Source organism: Symphodus melops (genome assembly GCF_947650265.1).
Source record: "Symphodus melops genome assembly, chromosome: 21".
In the NCBI taxonomy this organism is placed as follows: domain Eukaryota; kingdom Metazoa; phylum Chordata; class Actinopteri; order Labriformes; family Labridae; genus Symphodus; species Symphodus melops.
In genome coordinates, this window is record NC_136711.1 from 20,298,857 (window position 1) to 20,316,481 (window position 17,625).

The window sequence follows — 17,625 nt, forward strand, 5'->3', positions numbered from 1 at the left end:
GTCTTTATTGTGTCTTTCTGTTCAGATTCTTTCAGTACAAAGATAAGGATAAGGATCATCTTTATTGAAATGTGGGTGTCACAACAGCTCCTAAAAACAGTGAAACAGGGAATATAAACAGCATCAAAAAGAAAAAAGAAAAAAAGAACAGCTATGAGCAGGTTTACATGAATTAAATAAGGGGGATAAAAAATACAAAGACTTAAATCATTCAAGGAATAAACACTATAAACACTTTAGCTCGTGGAAAGACAGGAATTAAAACCCACACAGTGTGTAACATTAATGATAAGGTGATTACAGTATAGAGTCATGTGCCGGTGATGTTGTTCGATGGACTCATGATAAACTCTGAAATCAGTAAGAAAAAAACATTCAGACGAAGAACAACAGGAAACCTCATTCAGACCATCCTCTGTGACCTCATGGCCAAAGAAACGATGGTGCTAACACTGCAGACATCAACACCGCACGGAGAAGGAAGTCTTGCTTTCTCAGTTTTCTAACTATCAGAGTCCAGAGAAATGTGCATCCATTCCCAGATTAATACATCGTCTATCAGTGATAGTGAATGAGTTCCTAGATTATACAAACTACAATATATCCAGGTGTGTTCTGTGAGCATTACTGTTTCTATCAGAGGAGTCTGTGATTTAAAAAAGTCTCCTCCATCTTCCTCTGTAACAAAAAGGATGTTATTTAGTTACACACGGATGTTGCAGACATTAAAAGAATCAGAATCTGAATCTGATTTATTTGTCATTGATACAGGTACAAGTACAACGAAATTGCTTTGGTCAAAGAGGACCGGTCTGCAGCGATACTTCGTGCTGACCTGGCTTCATCTTGGAACCTTTGGAGAGGGAGGGGGAGGGCGTGTTACAGGAAGGATGCAGGGGGAGGGCGTGTTACAGGAAGGATGCAGGGGGAGGGCATGTTACAGGAAGGATGCAGGGGGAGGGCGTGTTACAGGAAGGATGCAGGGGGAGGGCGTGTTACAGGAAGGATGCAGGGGGAGGGCATGTTACAGGAAGGATGCAGGGGGAGGGCGTGTTACAGGAAGGATGCAGGGGGAGGGCGTGTTACAGGAAGGATGCAGGGGGAGGGCATGTTACAGGAAGGATGCAGGGGGAGGGGGGGCATAAAAAAAGACTACTTCTGTTAAGGAATATTTCTGATCTGATTAGATTCAAGAGGGCCCTGCTGGAGTTCTCCTCCCCCTCGCACCTCAACATCTGTTCCTACACAACTCAACTTTTACGGCCCTTATCCTCCATGCATTTTGACATGACACTCCGTCTGAACCCTCCCCACTTTAAATCCTAAAAGCCATCGCACCTCATGGAATGCAAGAAAAAAACATCTTCAAAGACCTCAATACGCAAATCCCGTATCAGGAACCGGTTTCTCCACCTTTGGATAAATCTTCTTCCCCCTTGGAGAGCTCTTCTTGACATTAGAATAAACACCTTTGCCATGGAGCCATGATTTACATGACGGCTGTAATCTAGCCAGGAATGTCTTGACTCCTGCGTGACCCCCCATAAAATGACTGGAGAAGATGCCTCCATGTTCAGATGTATATTAAATAACGTGTTTTTTTAATTTTCAGTTGGGTAATCTTCCTAAGAACATTGAAACTAACGTTTTCATCCAAACAGGACTCAAATCGGACCATCTACCGCGAAAATATGAGAAATTACTCTGCCATTTAAAATCTCACTGTTCTGGTTCAAAGACTTGCATGGAGCACTACTGCCACCCAGTGGTTCTTTTAAATCAATGTTTAATCCGTTAGAGCCTGATATCGCTTTTATGTTTAATAAATCCATTCATGGTTTGATGTTATGTTCCTTTCCAAATAGCTGTCTGTATATGTTATTTCATTGTTGACTTAAACTATCAACGAAAAGTTGACAAACTCAATATAGGTCACAATTCAATAATAACTCGTGTTTGGTTTCATTCCAAAGGTTATAACTGTGCATCTTTACTTTTGTATAAGAATAGAAGTAAAACTCGAGTATGGTGCAGTGTCGTACGTTTAATTCAGATTTTTCTTAAAACTGTAGAGAGTTATTTTTTTTCCGTCTCCGCCTGAAAACACGCGTCATCAAGGGGGCGTGTATCATCCTGGGTGCTCTTTTTAAGCTGAAGCGTGCGCTCTGCTCACTCTCTTTCTTTTGCCTCTTTCTTTTCTCTCTTGTGTAACCCTCTCTTGTATTCCGGCCTCTTGTTACCCCCTCTCTTCTCGTATATTCTTTCTTGTTTTTCTACTCCGTTTTTTTGGACTTGTCGTCAGGACGGAACTTTGACTCCAGCACGTTTTTTCTGTTTTCTGACTTTGATTTTTATTCGATTTGTATTTCTTTGTTTAAGGACGTTATTGCTTCTAGTTTAACTCAATATTTACCAGCCTAGAGACATTCTATTAAGGCTCGTGAACGCGCAGTTTTTAATTGAATCGTTTTTATCAATTCTTGGATCCTTCTTTTCAACCAGTGACTTCGCAACGATTCTGAAACAACTGAACCGGCCACTTCAATTAACAGAAAGTTGACGATCGTTCATCATCAAAAACTTTTTTTTGGACGAATCACCTGAGCTCCGCGAGAGGACGTGAACGTGCAGACACATCCCTCAGTGACGCGCTAACCCGAACCCGACCAGAATCACCACGGCGACTCCGGGCTGTAGGAATTGAGAACAGACTTTCCAAGACCTGTTCTTCAGACTCCAGCACCATTTGGAGGACTCGATGGTTCAGTGACAAGTAAGACGCATAACAGCTTGTTATCAACTCAGAATTTCGTGTCATGGGTGTTCACTTTCAAATCTCCACCGAGCTCAGGTCAGCCCCGTAATTTAGCTTCAAACTTCCTCCTTTTTATCTTTTTGCCGTTCGGTATTTTTGTCCGAATCTAATCAATAATTTTGTCAGACAGACGTTAAACACCGTACCATACTCAATTAGTTAGGATAGTATCTGTCATTCCTGGTTTCTCTCACATAGCATACATCAGTCATCGTGTTGTTTCTTCATATATCTGATGCATTTTTGGATCGTTCCGTTATTCTGTTATTGTTCATTTTTATTCATTAAATATCACGCATAAAATTCAGAAGTGTGTTCGTATTGATTCATAGTGGTCGAACGTTCTGAGAACTCATAACTTAGATTTGAGATTGAGTAAAAATAATAAATCCATAAATTTATTGATTTTCATAATTAATACAGTTGTTCCTGGCAAGACAGGTGGTGCCCCCTTTTTCTTACGAGGTGTGTTAATCAATTTAACACGTAATTTTATGCAACACTTCCATACTATTCCTGTAGAGGGAGGCACAGATTGAATGCAGGGGAAAAACGTTGCCCTTAACACAAACATACAGTAGCCGAGTGTGTAAGGGTGGGAGGGAAGACGGTGTGTGCAGGGAGCGTGCGTCATATGTTTGTGTGTGCCTGGCCTCCCCGGGCTCGCTCCAAAAGCCTGTTTAACTGCTGCAGGATATTTAAAAATATCAAAATATCAAAGGTCCCCGTTTGAACCTGAATCAACTCAAATCTTTGTTGAGCAGAGAGAATTGTGGGTATTCTGGAGGGTTTTCATATCTTAAAGGAAACTGTTGAAATAAAGTGTGATGTTTCATAATCTGTAATGATCTGTAATCTTTCCCAAATAAAGAAACAATCTCAACTCTTATGAGCCGATTGTCTCACGTGTCTGAATCTCTGTACGAACAAACATTTTGCACATTTTTCATTTTTAGTTGGTTTTAAAAACAGACAAATCCACGCGGTCCGTCTCTGCTCAGCCTAAAAGCAACATCCTTGTTACATTTCTACTAAATTCACTTCTTTGCATTTTTCTCCTCCCAGTATTTTGCACTCTGGGGCAGAAACACCCCAATATGTTGTTTTGCTCATATGAAAGACACAATCCTCACTGCACGCTGTTCACAGTGGGATCAAGTTTGCGAATGTTTTAAGACACGTAAACGTTTAGTAAATCAGGCCCGAGGTGTCAGAGTTACGTACTGCTCCTTTTAAATATAGAAACTAAAAAAAACCCTCCACCAATCACACGATCTCTCCCAACGATGAGCTGACCTCAACGAGTTCAGCGCTGCTTGTTAATATCAGTCTTATCTAATCCAAAGTTCAACAGAGACTGAAGGTCACATGTTCAGATCGATTTGTCGGTGTGAAGCAGCTGTTTATCGTTTTGTTAATATTTAATGTAGATACGAAGCTCATAGAAAACACAGGATCCTGATGGATCACCTCACTTTGACAGAAGCCTGATCACCATGACGGTACGTTTCTAACGTCCTCTGTCTCTTTTAGCTTCTTTGTAATAAACTGAAAACTTCCTGAAGCAGCTTTTGGTTACACTGACAGATGTTGTTAATCTGTTTTTAATTAAGATATTTTTCAATCATTGTGAAAATCTTTACCTTTATTTCCAGCTGGTTTCGTTCTTCGTGCTCCTCCTGGCTCCTCAGCTGATCAGCGGTCAGCTCATCCTGCCCGTCGACTGCAGTGACATCGATAACAGTGACAGCAGCCTGCCCAGCGGAGTGTACACCATCTACCCCATCGGAGCCAAGTCTGCCGTCCAGGTACCCCCCCTACACACACACACACACACACACACACACACACACACACACACACAGTTGTTATTATCCTGACAGGAAAGCTGTTCACCAGCAGGTCGTTTCATGTGTGCGTTTGTGTTCAGGTGTACTGTGACATGAACTCAGACGGAGGACGTTGGACGGTGAGTGATTTTTCCAAATAATCTAAATATACTCCTCAGCAGCAGGGCAACAGGAAAAGTTTGTCTAGTTTCAAAGTATAAACTGAACATTACCAGCGAGCTTCATGGAAACAAAACACTACTGTTAGTCAATGAACCTCTGTCTCATCCCCCAGGTGTTCCAGAGGAGGATGGATGGCTCCGTGAACTTCTACAGACCCTGGGACCAATACAAGAGCGGCTTTGGAAACGCTGCCGGAGAGTACTGGCTCGGTGAGGAATGAAACCAACAAGTGACCATTTCAGAGTCACGAACATCAGCAGTCAGATGACACGACCACAAAGTCTATCATTGACCTCCGGCCTCGGGAGTCCTGGTGCCACGTGCACTTATGGACATCCCTGCGCTCCAACATGGTGTTTGTTATCAAACTGTGACTAGCACAGAAGTCCAAAAACAGAACACCGCTCGGGTTCAGATCAGGGAGGCCGTTCATCCCAATCACCCCCCTCCAGGTCTCACTGTCGTTGCCCACGTGAGCATTGAAGTCTCCCAGTAGAACAATGGAGTCCCCAGTCAGAGCGCTGTCCAGCACCCCCCTCAGAGACCTGCCCCCTACCCGAAGGCGTAGGGACGCGACCCTCTGGTTCGCCGGGGTAAACTCCTATGCAGGTAACAAGTGAAGAGCTCAGCCCCTCTGGAGGAGCTGGGTAACAGAGCCCAAGGCGTGCGAGGAGGTGAGACCCACTATATCTAGCCGGTTTCTCTCGACCTCCCGCACATGCTCAGTGAGGTGACATTTCATGTCCCGACAGCCAGAAACCACAACAGCTCAATCATCACAGCTTGTTATAAATGATTCATGTGACTTTATGACACTTCATTTAAAGACTTGAGGTTTCTGTTCTTTCCCTGCTTGAGGTAAACTGGCATTCACTTATATTCCACCATGAAATGCTCATCAGCTCATAGGTGGTGTGAAAAGAGTTTTTAACTCATCATTCTGCATGTTTCTGTGTGCGGTTGCTCTCAGGTCTGGAGAACATCTTCCACCTGACACTGAGGAAGAAGTACGAGCTGCTGGTGGACATGGAGGACTTTAGTGGAAACACAGCGTTCGCCCTTTACACATCGTTCTCCATCGACCCTGAGACGGACGGATACAGACTGCATGTGTCTGGATTCACTAACGGAGGGGCAGGTGAGTCAGAAGCTCAGTTTTTGTTTCTGATATTTAGGTGAGCTTCGGGAGTGGTTGGGTGTTGACTTTACTCTTTTTGTATTTCTGAAGGAGACTCACTCGCTGTACACAACAACATGAAGTTTACCACTTTCGACAAAGACCAGGACACCTGGGCAAGAAACTGTGCCAAACTGTGTTTGGGGGCGTTCTGGTACTGTTTCTGTCATACCGCAAATCCAAACGGGGTTTATCACTGGGGGGCCGATGACACTCTCAGTATTGTGGGAGTCGATTGGTATACTTGGAAAGGCTATGACTACTCACTGAAGAGCATCAGCATGAAGATCCGTCCTGTGCAGTAGATCACCAGGACCAACCAGCTGATCGACAACACTCGAGTTCTTCAGATGTAAAAACAGAAGCCTCTCTGAGAATGTGCAAGCAGCTGCATAAAGTTATTACTTTCTGGTAATAAATGAAAAGTTGAAAGGAAGTCTTTATTGTGTCTTTCTGTTCAGATTCTTTCAGTACAAAGATCAGGATAAGGATCATCTTTATTGAAATGTGGGTGTCACAACAGCTCCAAAAAACAGTGAATATAAACAGCATCAAAAAGCAAAAAAGAACAGCTATGAGCAGGTGATGGGTTGAATAATATAAATGTCCCTAAAGCTGAATCTATCAACAGACTGGATAATATTCATGCAGCATATCACAGCCGTGGTTCTGATCTAACAGACAACACTGAGACTCTGTGCAGGCTGAAAGATAGACCCTTTAATGGAGTCCTTACAGTTCAACAGATGTCACAAATTCCTTCCCACTTTAGATATTTCTGTACATGGTATGAAGAATCACATGACCTTTACTCTTTAAATGTCAAACCTCTATTTGAGGAACACTTCATCATTGTACTGTCAACTGAGGCCGAACATTATACTTTTATGATACTTCATATATTGTGTTTCTCTTCAAATATGGTCATATCTTCTCAGAATAGATCGTAGTCTGCTAACAGCAAAATCATCTCTACAAGATGTAACCAAACTGAACGTATTCACAGAAATTCGTACTATGAGCAGGTTTACATGAATCAAATAAGGGGGATAAAAAATACAAAGACTTAAATCATTCAAGGCATAAACACTATAAACACTTTCACTCGTGGAAAGACAGGAATTAAAACCCACACAGTGTGTAACATTAATGATAAGGTGACTACAGTATAGAGTCATGTGCCGGTGATGTTGTTCGATGGACTCATGATAAACTCTGAAATCAGTAAGAAAAAAACAGTCAGACAAAGAACAACAGGAAACCTCATTCAGACCATCCTCTGTGACCTCATGGCCAAAGAAACGATGGTGCTAACACTGCAGACATAAACACCGCACGGAGAAGGAAGTCTTGCTTTCTCAGTTTTCTAACTATCAGAGTCCAGAGAAATGTGCATCCATTCCCAGATTAATACATCATCTATCAGTGATAGTGAATGACTTCCTAGATTATACAAACTATAATATATCCAGGTGTGTTCTGTGAGCATTACTGTTTCTATCAGAGGAGTCTGTGATTTAAAAAAGTCTCCTCCATCTTCCTCTGTAACAAAAAGGATGTTATTTAGTTACACACTGATGTTGCAGACATTAAAGCCTGTTTAACTGCTGCAGGATATTTAAAAATATCAAAATATCAAAGGTCCCCGTTTGAACCTGAATCAACTCAAATCTTTGTTGAGCAGAGAGAATTGTGGGTATTCTGGAGGGTTTTCATATCTTAAAGGAAACTGTTGAAATAAAGTGTGATGTTTCATAATCTGTAATGATCTGTAATCTTTCCCAAATAAAGAAACAATCTCAACTCTTATGAGCCGATTGTCTCACGTGTCTGAATCTCTGTACGAACAAACATTTTGCACATTTTTCATTTTTAGTTGGTTTTAAAAACAGACAAATCCATGCGGTCCGTCTCTGCTCAGCCTAAAAGCAGCATCCTTGTTACATTTCTACTAAATTCACTTTTTTGCATTTTTCTCCTCCCAGTATTTTGCACTCTGGGGCAGAAACACCCCAATATGTTGTTTAGCTCATATGAAAGACTCAATCCTCACTGCACGCTGTTCACAGTGGAATCAAGTTTGCGAATGTTTTAAGACACGTAAACGTTTAGTAAATCAGGCCCGAGGTGTCAGAGTTACGTACTGCTCCTTTTAAATATAGAAACTAAAAAACGTACTAAAACGTCTCCAGGAGACCCTGTGGGTTATTAATTTCTGAATTTCTTTAAAAACAGTATTGTTAACGTATTTTCCTATGATTAGTTAAGTTTTGTCTTTTACCTGCAATATGCTGTTTAACTGTAGTCAGCTAACAGCTAAGACAGAACTCTGTCACACTGCTATGGTCCCACTCAAATGATGATGTCATCACTCTAACTCTGAACACCTGCTGCTCACCGATTGGTTTACATTCAGCTTTGATCTGCCAAACTGCCAGAACATTCCATCAATGTATTTGAATGGACTTACCACTGCTCGCAAAACCTCAAATATCTTAAAAACTAAGCATGGTATTACCGATCCGTTTGGACTGTAAGCAAGAGCACGAACAGGCGCACGTTTTGATATATTTTATTTGTATTTACCATTCAGACTGGGACCACAGTCACAATTTTAAAACATGAGTGAAAACTCTGAAATTCTGGACATCAGCTAGAGTGTGAGCCCAATGTGTGTGTATGTGGTGTGTGACTGTCAAACAAATGTCTCCCCTGGGTGACTGAAACATTTTATTGTTTTACTTTTTGCTTTATGAGTGAGAGGACACTCAGAGCTTTATTTTGATGTATTTTGTTTATGTATGCGAGCAACAATGACTTCAGGATGGCGATTTACAAATATGTTTCCAAAACTGAACTTTTTGGCAGTTACACTCACACACATTCACACACACACACACACACTCACACACACATTCACACACACACACACACACTCACACACACACACACACACACTCACACACTCACACACACACACACACACATTCACACACACACACACACACACTCAGTACCTTAAATGTGTTCCCATGCAGTACCCATTTCGAACACTAGGTGTCCGAGTGACATAAACACACAATGAAGACCCCCCCCCCCCCCCCCCTCCAGTCACAGACTCTCACATTGATGAGTTGACCTACATGAGTCCAGCCCTGACCGCTGATGTTTAAAATAAGTCCTGCTGTATTTCGTCTGTCCTCAGGTTACACTCTGGCGAGCCCGGCGGCGCCCGGTGGTTGTTCCTCGCACAAGCTTAAAAACTAAAGGAGACTGTGCTTTTGAGGTTGTGGGTCCTAAATCCTGGAACGGTCTTCCCCCAGAACTGAACCCTGACCTCTGTGGACATTTTTAAAAAGCAGCTGAAGACCCATCTGTTCAAACGTGCCTTCGTCTAATCTGTCTCTGTATTTCTATTTGACTGTTTTGTCTGCACTGTGTTTTTATTTTTCTGATTGTGAAGCACTTTGTGACGTTTTTATGCTCTTGAAAAATGCTATGTAAATAAACTTTTACTTACTTACTTAATTTTAAATATGGAAACTAAAAAAAACCCTCCACCAATCACACGATCTCTCCCAACGATGAGCTGACCTCAAAGAGTTCAGCGCTGCTTGTTAACATCAGTCTTTTTTAATCCAAAGTTAAACAGAGACTGAAGGTCACATGTTCAGATCGAGTTGTTGGTGTGAAGCAGCAGCTGTTTATCGTGTTGTTAATATTTAATGTAGATACGAAGCTCATAGAAAACACAGGATCCTGATGGACCACCTCACTTTGACAGAAGTCTGATCACCATGACGGTACGTTTCTAACGTCCTCTGTCTCTTTTAGCTTCTTTGTAATAAACTGAAAACTTCCTGAAGCAGCTTTTGGTTACACTGACAGATGTTGTTAATCTGTTTTTAATTAAGATATTTTTCAATTATTGTGAAAATCTTTACCTTTATTTCCAGCTGGTTTTGTTCTTCGTGCTCCTCCTGGCTCCTCAGCTGATCAGCGGTCAGCTCATCCTGCCCGTCGACTGCAGTGACATCGATAACAGTGACAGCAGGCTGCCCAGCGGAGTGTACACCATCTACCCCATCGGAGCCAAGTCTGCCATCCAGGTACCCCCCCCCCCCCCTCACACACACACACACACACACACACACACACACACACACACACACAGTCGTTATTATCCTGACAGGAAAGCTGTTCACCAGCAGGTCGTTTCATGTGTGCGTTTGTGTTCAGGTGTACTGTGACATGAACTCAGACGGAGGACGCTGGACGGTGAGTGATTTTTCCAAATAATCTAAATATACTCCTCAGCAGCAGGGCAACAGGAAAAGTTTGTCTAGTTTCAAAGTATAAACTGAACATTACCAGCGAGCTTCATGGAAACAAAACACTACTGTTAGTCAATGAACCTCTGTCTCATCCCCCAGGTGTTCCAGAGGAGGATGGATGGCTCCGTGAACTTCTACAGACCCTGGGACCAATACAAGAGCGGCTTTGGAAACGCTGCCGGAGAGTACTGGCTCGGTGAGGAATGAAATCAAGAAGTGACCATTTCAGAGTCATGACCATCAGCAGTCAGATGACACGACCACAAAGTCTATCATCGACCTCCGGCCTCGGGAGTCCTGGTGCCACGTGCACTTATGGACATCCCTGTGCTCCAACATGGTGTTTGTTATCAAACTGTGACTAGCACAGAAGTCCAATAACAGAACACCGCTCGGGTTCAGATCAGGGAGGCCGTTCATCCCAATCACCCCCCTCAGAGACCTGCCCCCTACCCCAAGGCGTAGGGACGCGACCCTCTGGTTCGCCGGGGTAAACTCCGATGCAGGCAACAAGTGAAGAGCTCAGCCCCTCTGGAGGAGCTGGGTAACAGAGCCCAAGGCGTGCGAGGAGGTGAGACCCACTATATCTAGCTGGTTTCTCTCGACCTCCCGCACATGCTCAGTGAGGTGACATTTCATGTCCCGACAGCCAGAAACCACAACAGCTCAATCATCACAGCTTGCTATAAATGATTCATGTCACTTTATGACACTTCATTTAAAGACTTGAGGTTAATGTTCTGTTCATGTTTATCTTTGAAATGCAGGTGCTTTCCTGCCTGAACAGTACGGTCAGCTCATTCTGCATGTTTCTGTGTGCGGTTGCTCTCAGGTCTGGAGAACATCTTCCACCTGACACTGAGGAAAAAGTACGAGCTGCTGGTGGACATGGAGGACTTTAGTGGAAACACAGCGTCCGCCCGTTACACATCGTTCTCCATCGACTCTGAGACGGACGGATACAGACTGCATGTGTCTGGATTCATTGACGGAGGGGCAGGTGAGTCAGAAGCTCAGTTTTTGTTTCTGATATTTAGGTGAGCTTCGGGAGTGGTTGGGTGTTGACTTTACTCTTTTTGTATTTCTGAAGGAGACTCACTCACTAGACAAAACAACATGACGTTTTCCACTTTCGACAAAGACCAGGACACCTGGAAGTACAACTGTGCCAAAACGTTTTTGGGGGCGTTCTGGTACTCTAGCTGTTTTTACACAAATCCAAACGGGGTTTATCGCTGGGGGGCCGGTCGCACTCTTGATGCTGTGGGAGTCGAGTGGGGAAGTTGGAAAGGCTATCACTACTCAATGAAGAGCATCAGCATGAAGATCCGTCCTGTGCAGTAGATCATCAGGACCAACCAGCTGATCGACAACACTCGAGTTCTTCAGATGTAAAAACAGAAGCCTCTCTGAGAATGTGCAAGCAGCTGCATAAAGTTATTACTTTCAGGTAATAAATGAAAAGTTGAAAGGAAGTCTTTATTGTGTCTTTCTGTTCAGATTCTTTCAGTACAAAGATATGGATAAGGATCATCTTTATTGAAATTTGGGTGTCACAACAGCTCCAAAAAAACAGTGAAACAGGGAATATAAACAGCATCAAAAAGCAAAAAGAAAAAAAGAACAGCTATGAGCAGGTTTACATGAATTAAAAAAGGGGGATAAAAAATACAAAGACTTAAATCATTCAAGGCATAAACACTATAAACACTTTAGCTCGTGGAAAGACAGGAATTAAAACCCACACAGTGTGTAACATTAATGATAAGGTGATTACAGTATAGAGTCGTAGTAGTGCCGGTGATGTTGTTCGATGGACTCATGATAAACTCTGAAATCAGTAAGAAAAAAACATTCAGACGAAGAACAACAGGAAACCTCATTCAGACCATCCTCTGTGACCTCATGGCCAAAGAAACGATGGTGCTAACACTGCAGACATAAACACCGCACGGAGAAGGAAGTCTGGCTTTCTCAGTTTTCTAACTATCAGAGTCCAGAGAAATGTGCATCCATTCCCAGATTAATACATCATCTATCAGTGATAGTGAATGACTTCCTAGATTATACAAACTACAATATATCCAGGTGTGTTCTGTGAGCATTACTGTTTCTATCAGAGGAGTCTGTGATTTAAAAAAGTCTCCTCCATCTTCCTCTGTAACAAAAAGGATGTTATTTAGTTACACGCTGATGTTGCAGACATTAAAGCCTGTTTAACTGCTGCAGGATATTTAAAAATATCAAAATATCAAAGGTCCCCGTTTGAACCTGAATCAACTCAAATCTTTGTTGAGCAGAGAGAATTGTGGGTATTCTGGAGGGTTTTCATATCTTAAAGGAAACTGTTGAAATAAAGTGTGATGTTTCATAATCTGTAATGATCTGTAATCTTTCCCAAATAAAGAAACAATCTCAACTCTTATGAGCCGATTGTCTCACGTGTCTGAATCTCTGTACGAACAAACATTTTGCACATTTTTCATTTTTAGTTGGTTTTAAAAACAGACAAATCCATGCGGTCCGTCTCTGCTCAGCCTAAAAGCAGCATCCTTGTTACATTTCTACTAAATTCACTTCTTTGCATTTTTCTCCTCCCAGTATTTTGCACTCTGGGGCAGAAACACCCCAATATGTTGTTTTGCTCATATGAAAGACTCAATCCTCACTGCACGCTGTTCACAGTGGGATCAAGTTTGCGAATGTTTTAAGACACGTAAACGTTTAGTAAATCAGGCCCGAGGTGTCAGAGTTACGTACTGCTCCTTTTAAATATAGAAACTAAAAAAAAACCTCCACCAATCACACGATCTCTCCCAACGATGAGCTGACCTCAACGAGTTCAGCGCTGCTTGTTAATATCAGTCTTTTTTAATCCAAAGTTAAACAGAGACTGAAGGTCACATGTTCAGATCGATTTGTCGGTGTGAAGCAGCAGCTGTTTATCGTTTGTTAATATTTAATGTAGATACGAAGCTCATAGAAAACACAGGATCCTGATGGACCACCTCACTTTGACAGAAACCTGATCACCATGACGGTACATTTCCAATCTACATCCCTTCAGCCCTGCTAAGCTGTGTGCGGCTGTTGAAGAAGCTAAAGTGCACGCCGCGGACGCTACTGCTGCCGCAGTGGCCTCAGTAGCCTTCAATGGTATGTGAAGGTCCGTACCTAAAACTGACTAACTCTTCACTCAACAAATCTGCTAACACCCCCCCCCCCCCCCCACACACACACACACACACTCACACACACTCATACACACTCAGTACCTTAAATGTGTTCCCATGCAGTACCCATTTCGAACACTAGGTGTCCAAGTTACATAAACACACAATGAAGACCCCCCCCCTCCAGTCACAGACTCTCACATTGATGAGTTGACCTACATGAGTCCAGCCCTGACCGCTGATGTTTAAAATGAGTCCTGCTGTATTTCGTCTGTCCTCAGGTTACACTCTGGCGAGCCCGGCGGCGCCCGGTGGTTGTTCCTCGCACAAGCTTAAAAACTAAAGGAGACTGTGCTTTTGAGGTTGTGGGTCCTAAATCCTGGAACGGTCTTCTCCCAGAACTGAACCCTGACCTCTGTGGACATTTTTAAAAAGCAGCTGAAGACCCATCTGTTCAAACGTGCCTTCGTCTAATCTGTCTCTGTATTTCTATTTGACTGTTTTGTCTGCACTGTGTTTTTATTTTTCTGATTGTGAAGCACTTTGTGACGTTTTTATACTCTTGAAAAATGCTATGTAAATAAACTTTTACTTACTTACTTAATTTTAAATATAGAAACTAAAAAAAACCCTCCACCAATCACACGATCTCTCCCAACGATGAGCTGACCTCAAAGAGTTCAGCGCTGCTTGTTAATATCAGTCTTTTTTAATCCAAAGTTAAACAGAGACTGAAGGTCACATGTTCAGATCGAGTTGTTGGTGTGAAGCAGCAGCTGTTTATCGTGTTTGTTAATATTTAATGTAGATTCGAAGCTCATAGAAAACACAGGATCCTGATGGACCACCTCACTTTGACAGAAGTCTGATCACCATGACGGTACGTTTCTAACGTCCTCTGTCTCTTTTAGCTTCTTTGTAATAAACTGAAGACTTCCTGAAGCAGCTTTTGGTTACACTGACAGATGTTGTTGATCTGTTTTTAATTAAGATATTTTTCAATCATTGTGAAAATCTTTACCTTTATTTCCAGCTGGTTTCGTTCTTCGTGCTCCTCCTGGCTCCTCAGCTGATCAGCGGTCAGCTCATCCTGCCCGTCGACTGCAGTGACATCTATAACAGTGACAACTGCCTGCCCAGCGGAGTGTACACCATCTACCCTATCGGAGCCACGTCTGCCGTCCAGGTACCCCCCCCCCCCCCCACACACACACACACAGTCGTTATTATCCTGACAGGAAAGCTGTTCACCAGCAGGTCGTTTCATGTGTGCGTTTGTGTTCAGGTGTACTGTGACATGAACTCAGACGGAGGACGTTGGACGGTGAGTGATTTTTCCAAATAATCTAAATATACTCCTCAGCAGCAGGGCAACAGGAAAAGCTTGTCTAGTTTCAAAGTATAAACTGAACATTACCAGCTAGCTTCATGGAAACAAAACACTACTGTTAGTCAATGAACCTCTGTCTCATCCCCCAGGTGTTCCAGAGGAGGATGGATGGCTCCGTGAACTTCTACAGACCCTGGGACCAATACAAGAGCGGCTTTGGAAACGCTGCCGGAGAGTACTGGCTCGGTGAGGAATGAAACCAACAAGTGACCATTTCAGAGTCACGAACATCAGCAGTCAGATGACACGACCACAAAGTCTATCATTGACCTCCGGCCTCGGGAGTCCTGGTGCCACGTGCACTTATGGACATCCCTGCGCTCCAACATGGTGTTTGTTATCAAACTGTGACTAGCACAGAAGTCCAAAAACAGAACACCGCTCGGGTTCAGATCAGGGAGGCCGTTCATCCCAATCACCCCCCTCCAGGTCTCACTGTCGTTTCCCACGTGAGCGTTGAAGTCCCCCAGTAGAACAATGGCGTCCCCAGTCAGAGCGCTGTCCAGCACCCCCCTCAGAGACCTGCACCCTATCCGAAGGCGTAGGGACGCGACCCTCTGGTTCGCCGGGGTAAACTCCGATGCAGGCAACAAGTGAAGAGCTCAGCCCCTCTGGAGGAGCTGGGTAACAGAGCCCAAGGCGTGCGAGGAGGTGAGACCCACTATATCTAGCCGGTTTCTCTCGACCTCCCGCACATGCTCAGTGAGGTGACATTTCATGTCCCGACAGCCAGAAACCACAACAGCTCAATCATCACAGCTTGCTATAAATGATTCATGTGACTTTATGACACTTGATTTAAAGACTTGAGGTTGATGTTCTTCCCCTGCTTGAGGTAAACTGGCATTCACTTATATTCCACCATGAAATGCTCATCAGCTCATAGGTGGTGTGAAAAGAGTTTTTATCTCATCATTCTGCATGTTTCTGTGTGCGGTTGCTCTCAGGTCTGGAGAACATCTTCCACCTGACACTGAAGAAGAAGTACAGGCTGCTGGTGGACATGGAGGACTTTAGTGGAAACACAGCGTCCGCCCGTTACACATCGTTCTCCATCGACTCTGAGACGGACGGATACAGACTGCATGTGTCTGGATTCACTAACGGAGGGGCAGGTGAGTCAGAAGCTCAGTTTTTGTTTCTGATATTTAGGTGAGCTTCGGGAGTGGTTGGGTGTTGACTTTACTCTTTTTGTATTTCTGAAGGAGACTCACTCACTCCACACAACAACATGAAGTTTTCCACTTTCGACAAAGACCAGGACACCTGTCCCTTCAACTGTGCCGAACAGTTTTTGGGGGCGTTCTGGTACTGTGGCTGTTTAGCAACAAATCCAAACGGGGTTTATCGCTGGGGGGCCGATGACACTGTCGATGCTGTGGGAGTCGAGTGGGGAAGTTGGAAAGGCGACTATTACTCACTGAAGAGCTTCAGCATGAAGATCCGTCCTGTGCAGTAGATCATCAGGACCAACCAGCTGATCGACAACACTCGAGTTCTTCAGATGTAAAAACAGAAGCCTCTCTGAGAATGTGCAAGCAGCTGCATAAAGTTATTACTTTCAGGTAATAAATGAAAAGTTGAAAGGAAGTCTTTATTGTGTCTTTCTGTTCAGATTCTTTCAGTACAAAGATATGGATAAGGATCATCTTTATTGAAATTTGGGTGTCACAACAGCTCCAAAAAACAGTGAAACAGGGAATATAAACAGCATCAAAAAGCAAAAAGAAAAAAAGAACAGCTATGAGCAGGTTTACATGAATTAAATAAGGGGGATAAAAAATACAAAGACTTAAATCATTCAAGGAATAAACACTATAAACACTTTAGCTTGTGGAAAGACAGGAATTAAAACCCACACAGTGTGTAACATTAATGATAAGATGATTACAGTATAGAGTTGTAGTAGTGCCGGTGATGTTGTGCTGAAATCAGTAAGAAGAAAACATTCAGACAAAGAACAACAGGAAACCTCATTCAGACCATCCTCTGTGACCTCATGGCCAAAGAAACGATGGTGCTAACACTGCAGACATAAACACCGCACGGAGAAGGAAGTCTTGCTTTCTCAGTTTTCTAACTATCAGAGTCCAGAGAAATGTGCATCCATTCCCAGATTAATACATCGTCTATCAGTGATAGTGAATGACTTCCTAGATTATACAAACTATAATATATCCAGGTGTGTTCTGTGAGCATTACTGTTTCTATCAGAGGAGTCTGTGATTTAAAAAAGTCTCCTCCATCTTCCTCTGTAACAAAAAGGATGTTATTTAGTTACACACTGATGTTGCAGACATTAAAGCCTGTTTAACTGCTGCAGGATATTTAAAAATATCAAAATATCAAAGGTCCCCGTTTAGTTTGTTTTGAATCAAAGAGGGTCCCCACGATGTACAAAACTGTGCGTGTGTGTGTGTGTGTATGTGCGTGTGTGTGTGTGCGCGCGTGCGCGCGCGTGTGTGTGTGTGTGTGTGTGTGTGTGTGTAGGTGTATGTGCGGGTGTGTGTGTGTGTGTGTTTGTGTGTGTGTGTGTGCGTGTGTGTGTGTGTGTGTGTGTGTGTGTGTGTGCGTGGGTGTGTGTGTAGGTGTATGTGCGGGTGTGTGTGTGTGTGTGTGTGTGTGTGTGTGTGTGTGTTTGTGTGTGCGCGTGTGTGCGTGTGTGTGTGTGTGTGTGTGTGTGTGTGTGTGTGTGTGTGTGTGTGTGTGTAGGTGTGTGTGTGT

At 43.2% G+C, this 17,625-nt stretch overlaps 3 protein-coding genes across 3 annotated transcripts; all 3 read left to right on the plus strand.

The window, feature by feature from the left end:
- The first annotated feature begins 4,197 nt into the window (after positions 1-4,197).
- LOC306842149 (microfibril-associated glycoprotein 4-like) lies at positions 4,198-6,440 on the plus strand. Its single transcript, XM_079372249.1, has 6 exons — positions 4,198-4,317; positions 4,471-4,623; positions 4,746-4,784; positions 4,940-5,036; positions 5,798-5,965; positions 6,056-6,440. The coding sequence occupies exons 1-6, from the start codon at positions 4,312-4,314 to the stop codon at positions 6,307-6,309; spliced, it is 717 nt and encodes a 238-aa protein (XP_079228375.1). The 5' UTR covers positions 4,198-4,311; the 3' UTR covers positions 6,310-6,440.
- A 3,346-nt stretch (positions 6,441-9,786) lies between these two features.
- Positions 9,787-12,763, plus strand: LOC306842150 (microfibril-associated glycoprotein 4-like). The gene is made up of 6 exons (XM_079372250.1): positions 9,787-9,807; positions 9,961-10,113; positions 10,244-10,282; positions 10,438-10,534; positions 11,171-11,338; positions 11,429-12,763. The coding sequence occupies exons 1-6, from the start codon at positions 9,802-9,804 to the stop codon at positions 11,680-11,682; spliced, it is 717 nt and encodes a 238-aa protein (XP_079228376.1). The 5' UTR covers positions 9,787-9,801; the 3' UTR covers positions 11,683-12,763.
- Positions 12,764-14,370: 1,607 nt separating this feature from the next.
- Positions 14,371-16,491, plus strand: LOC306817403 (microfibril-associated glycoprotein 4-like). Its single transcript, XM_079334231.1, has 6 exons — positions 14,371-14,391; positions 14,545-14,697; positions 14,797-14,835; positions 14,991-15,087; positions 15,849-16,016; positions 16,107-16,491. The coding sequence occupies exons 1-6, from the start codon at positions 14,386-14,388 to the stop codon at positions 16,358-16,360; spliced, it is 717 nt and encodes a 238-aa protein (XP_079190357.1). The 5' UTR covers positions 14,371-14,385; the 3' UTR covers positions 16,361-16,491.
- Positions 16,492-17,625: the final 1,134 nt, after the last annotated feature.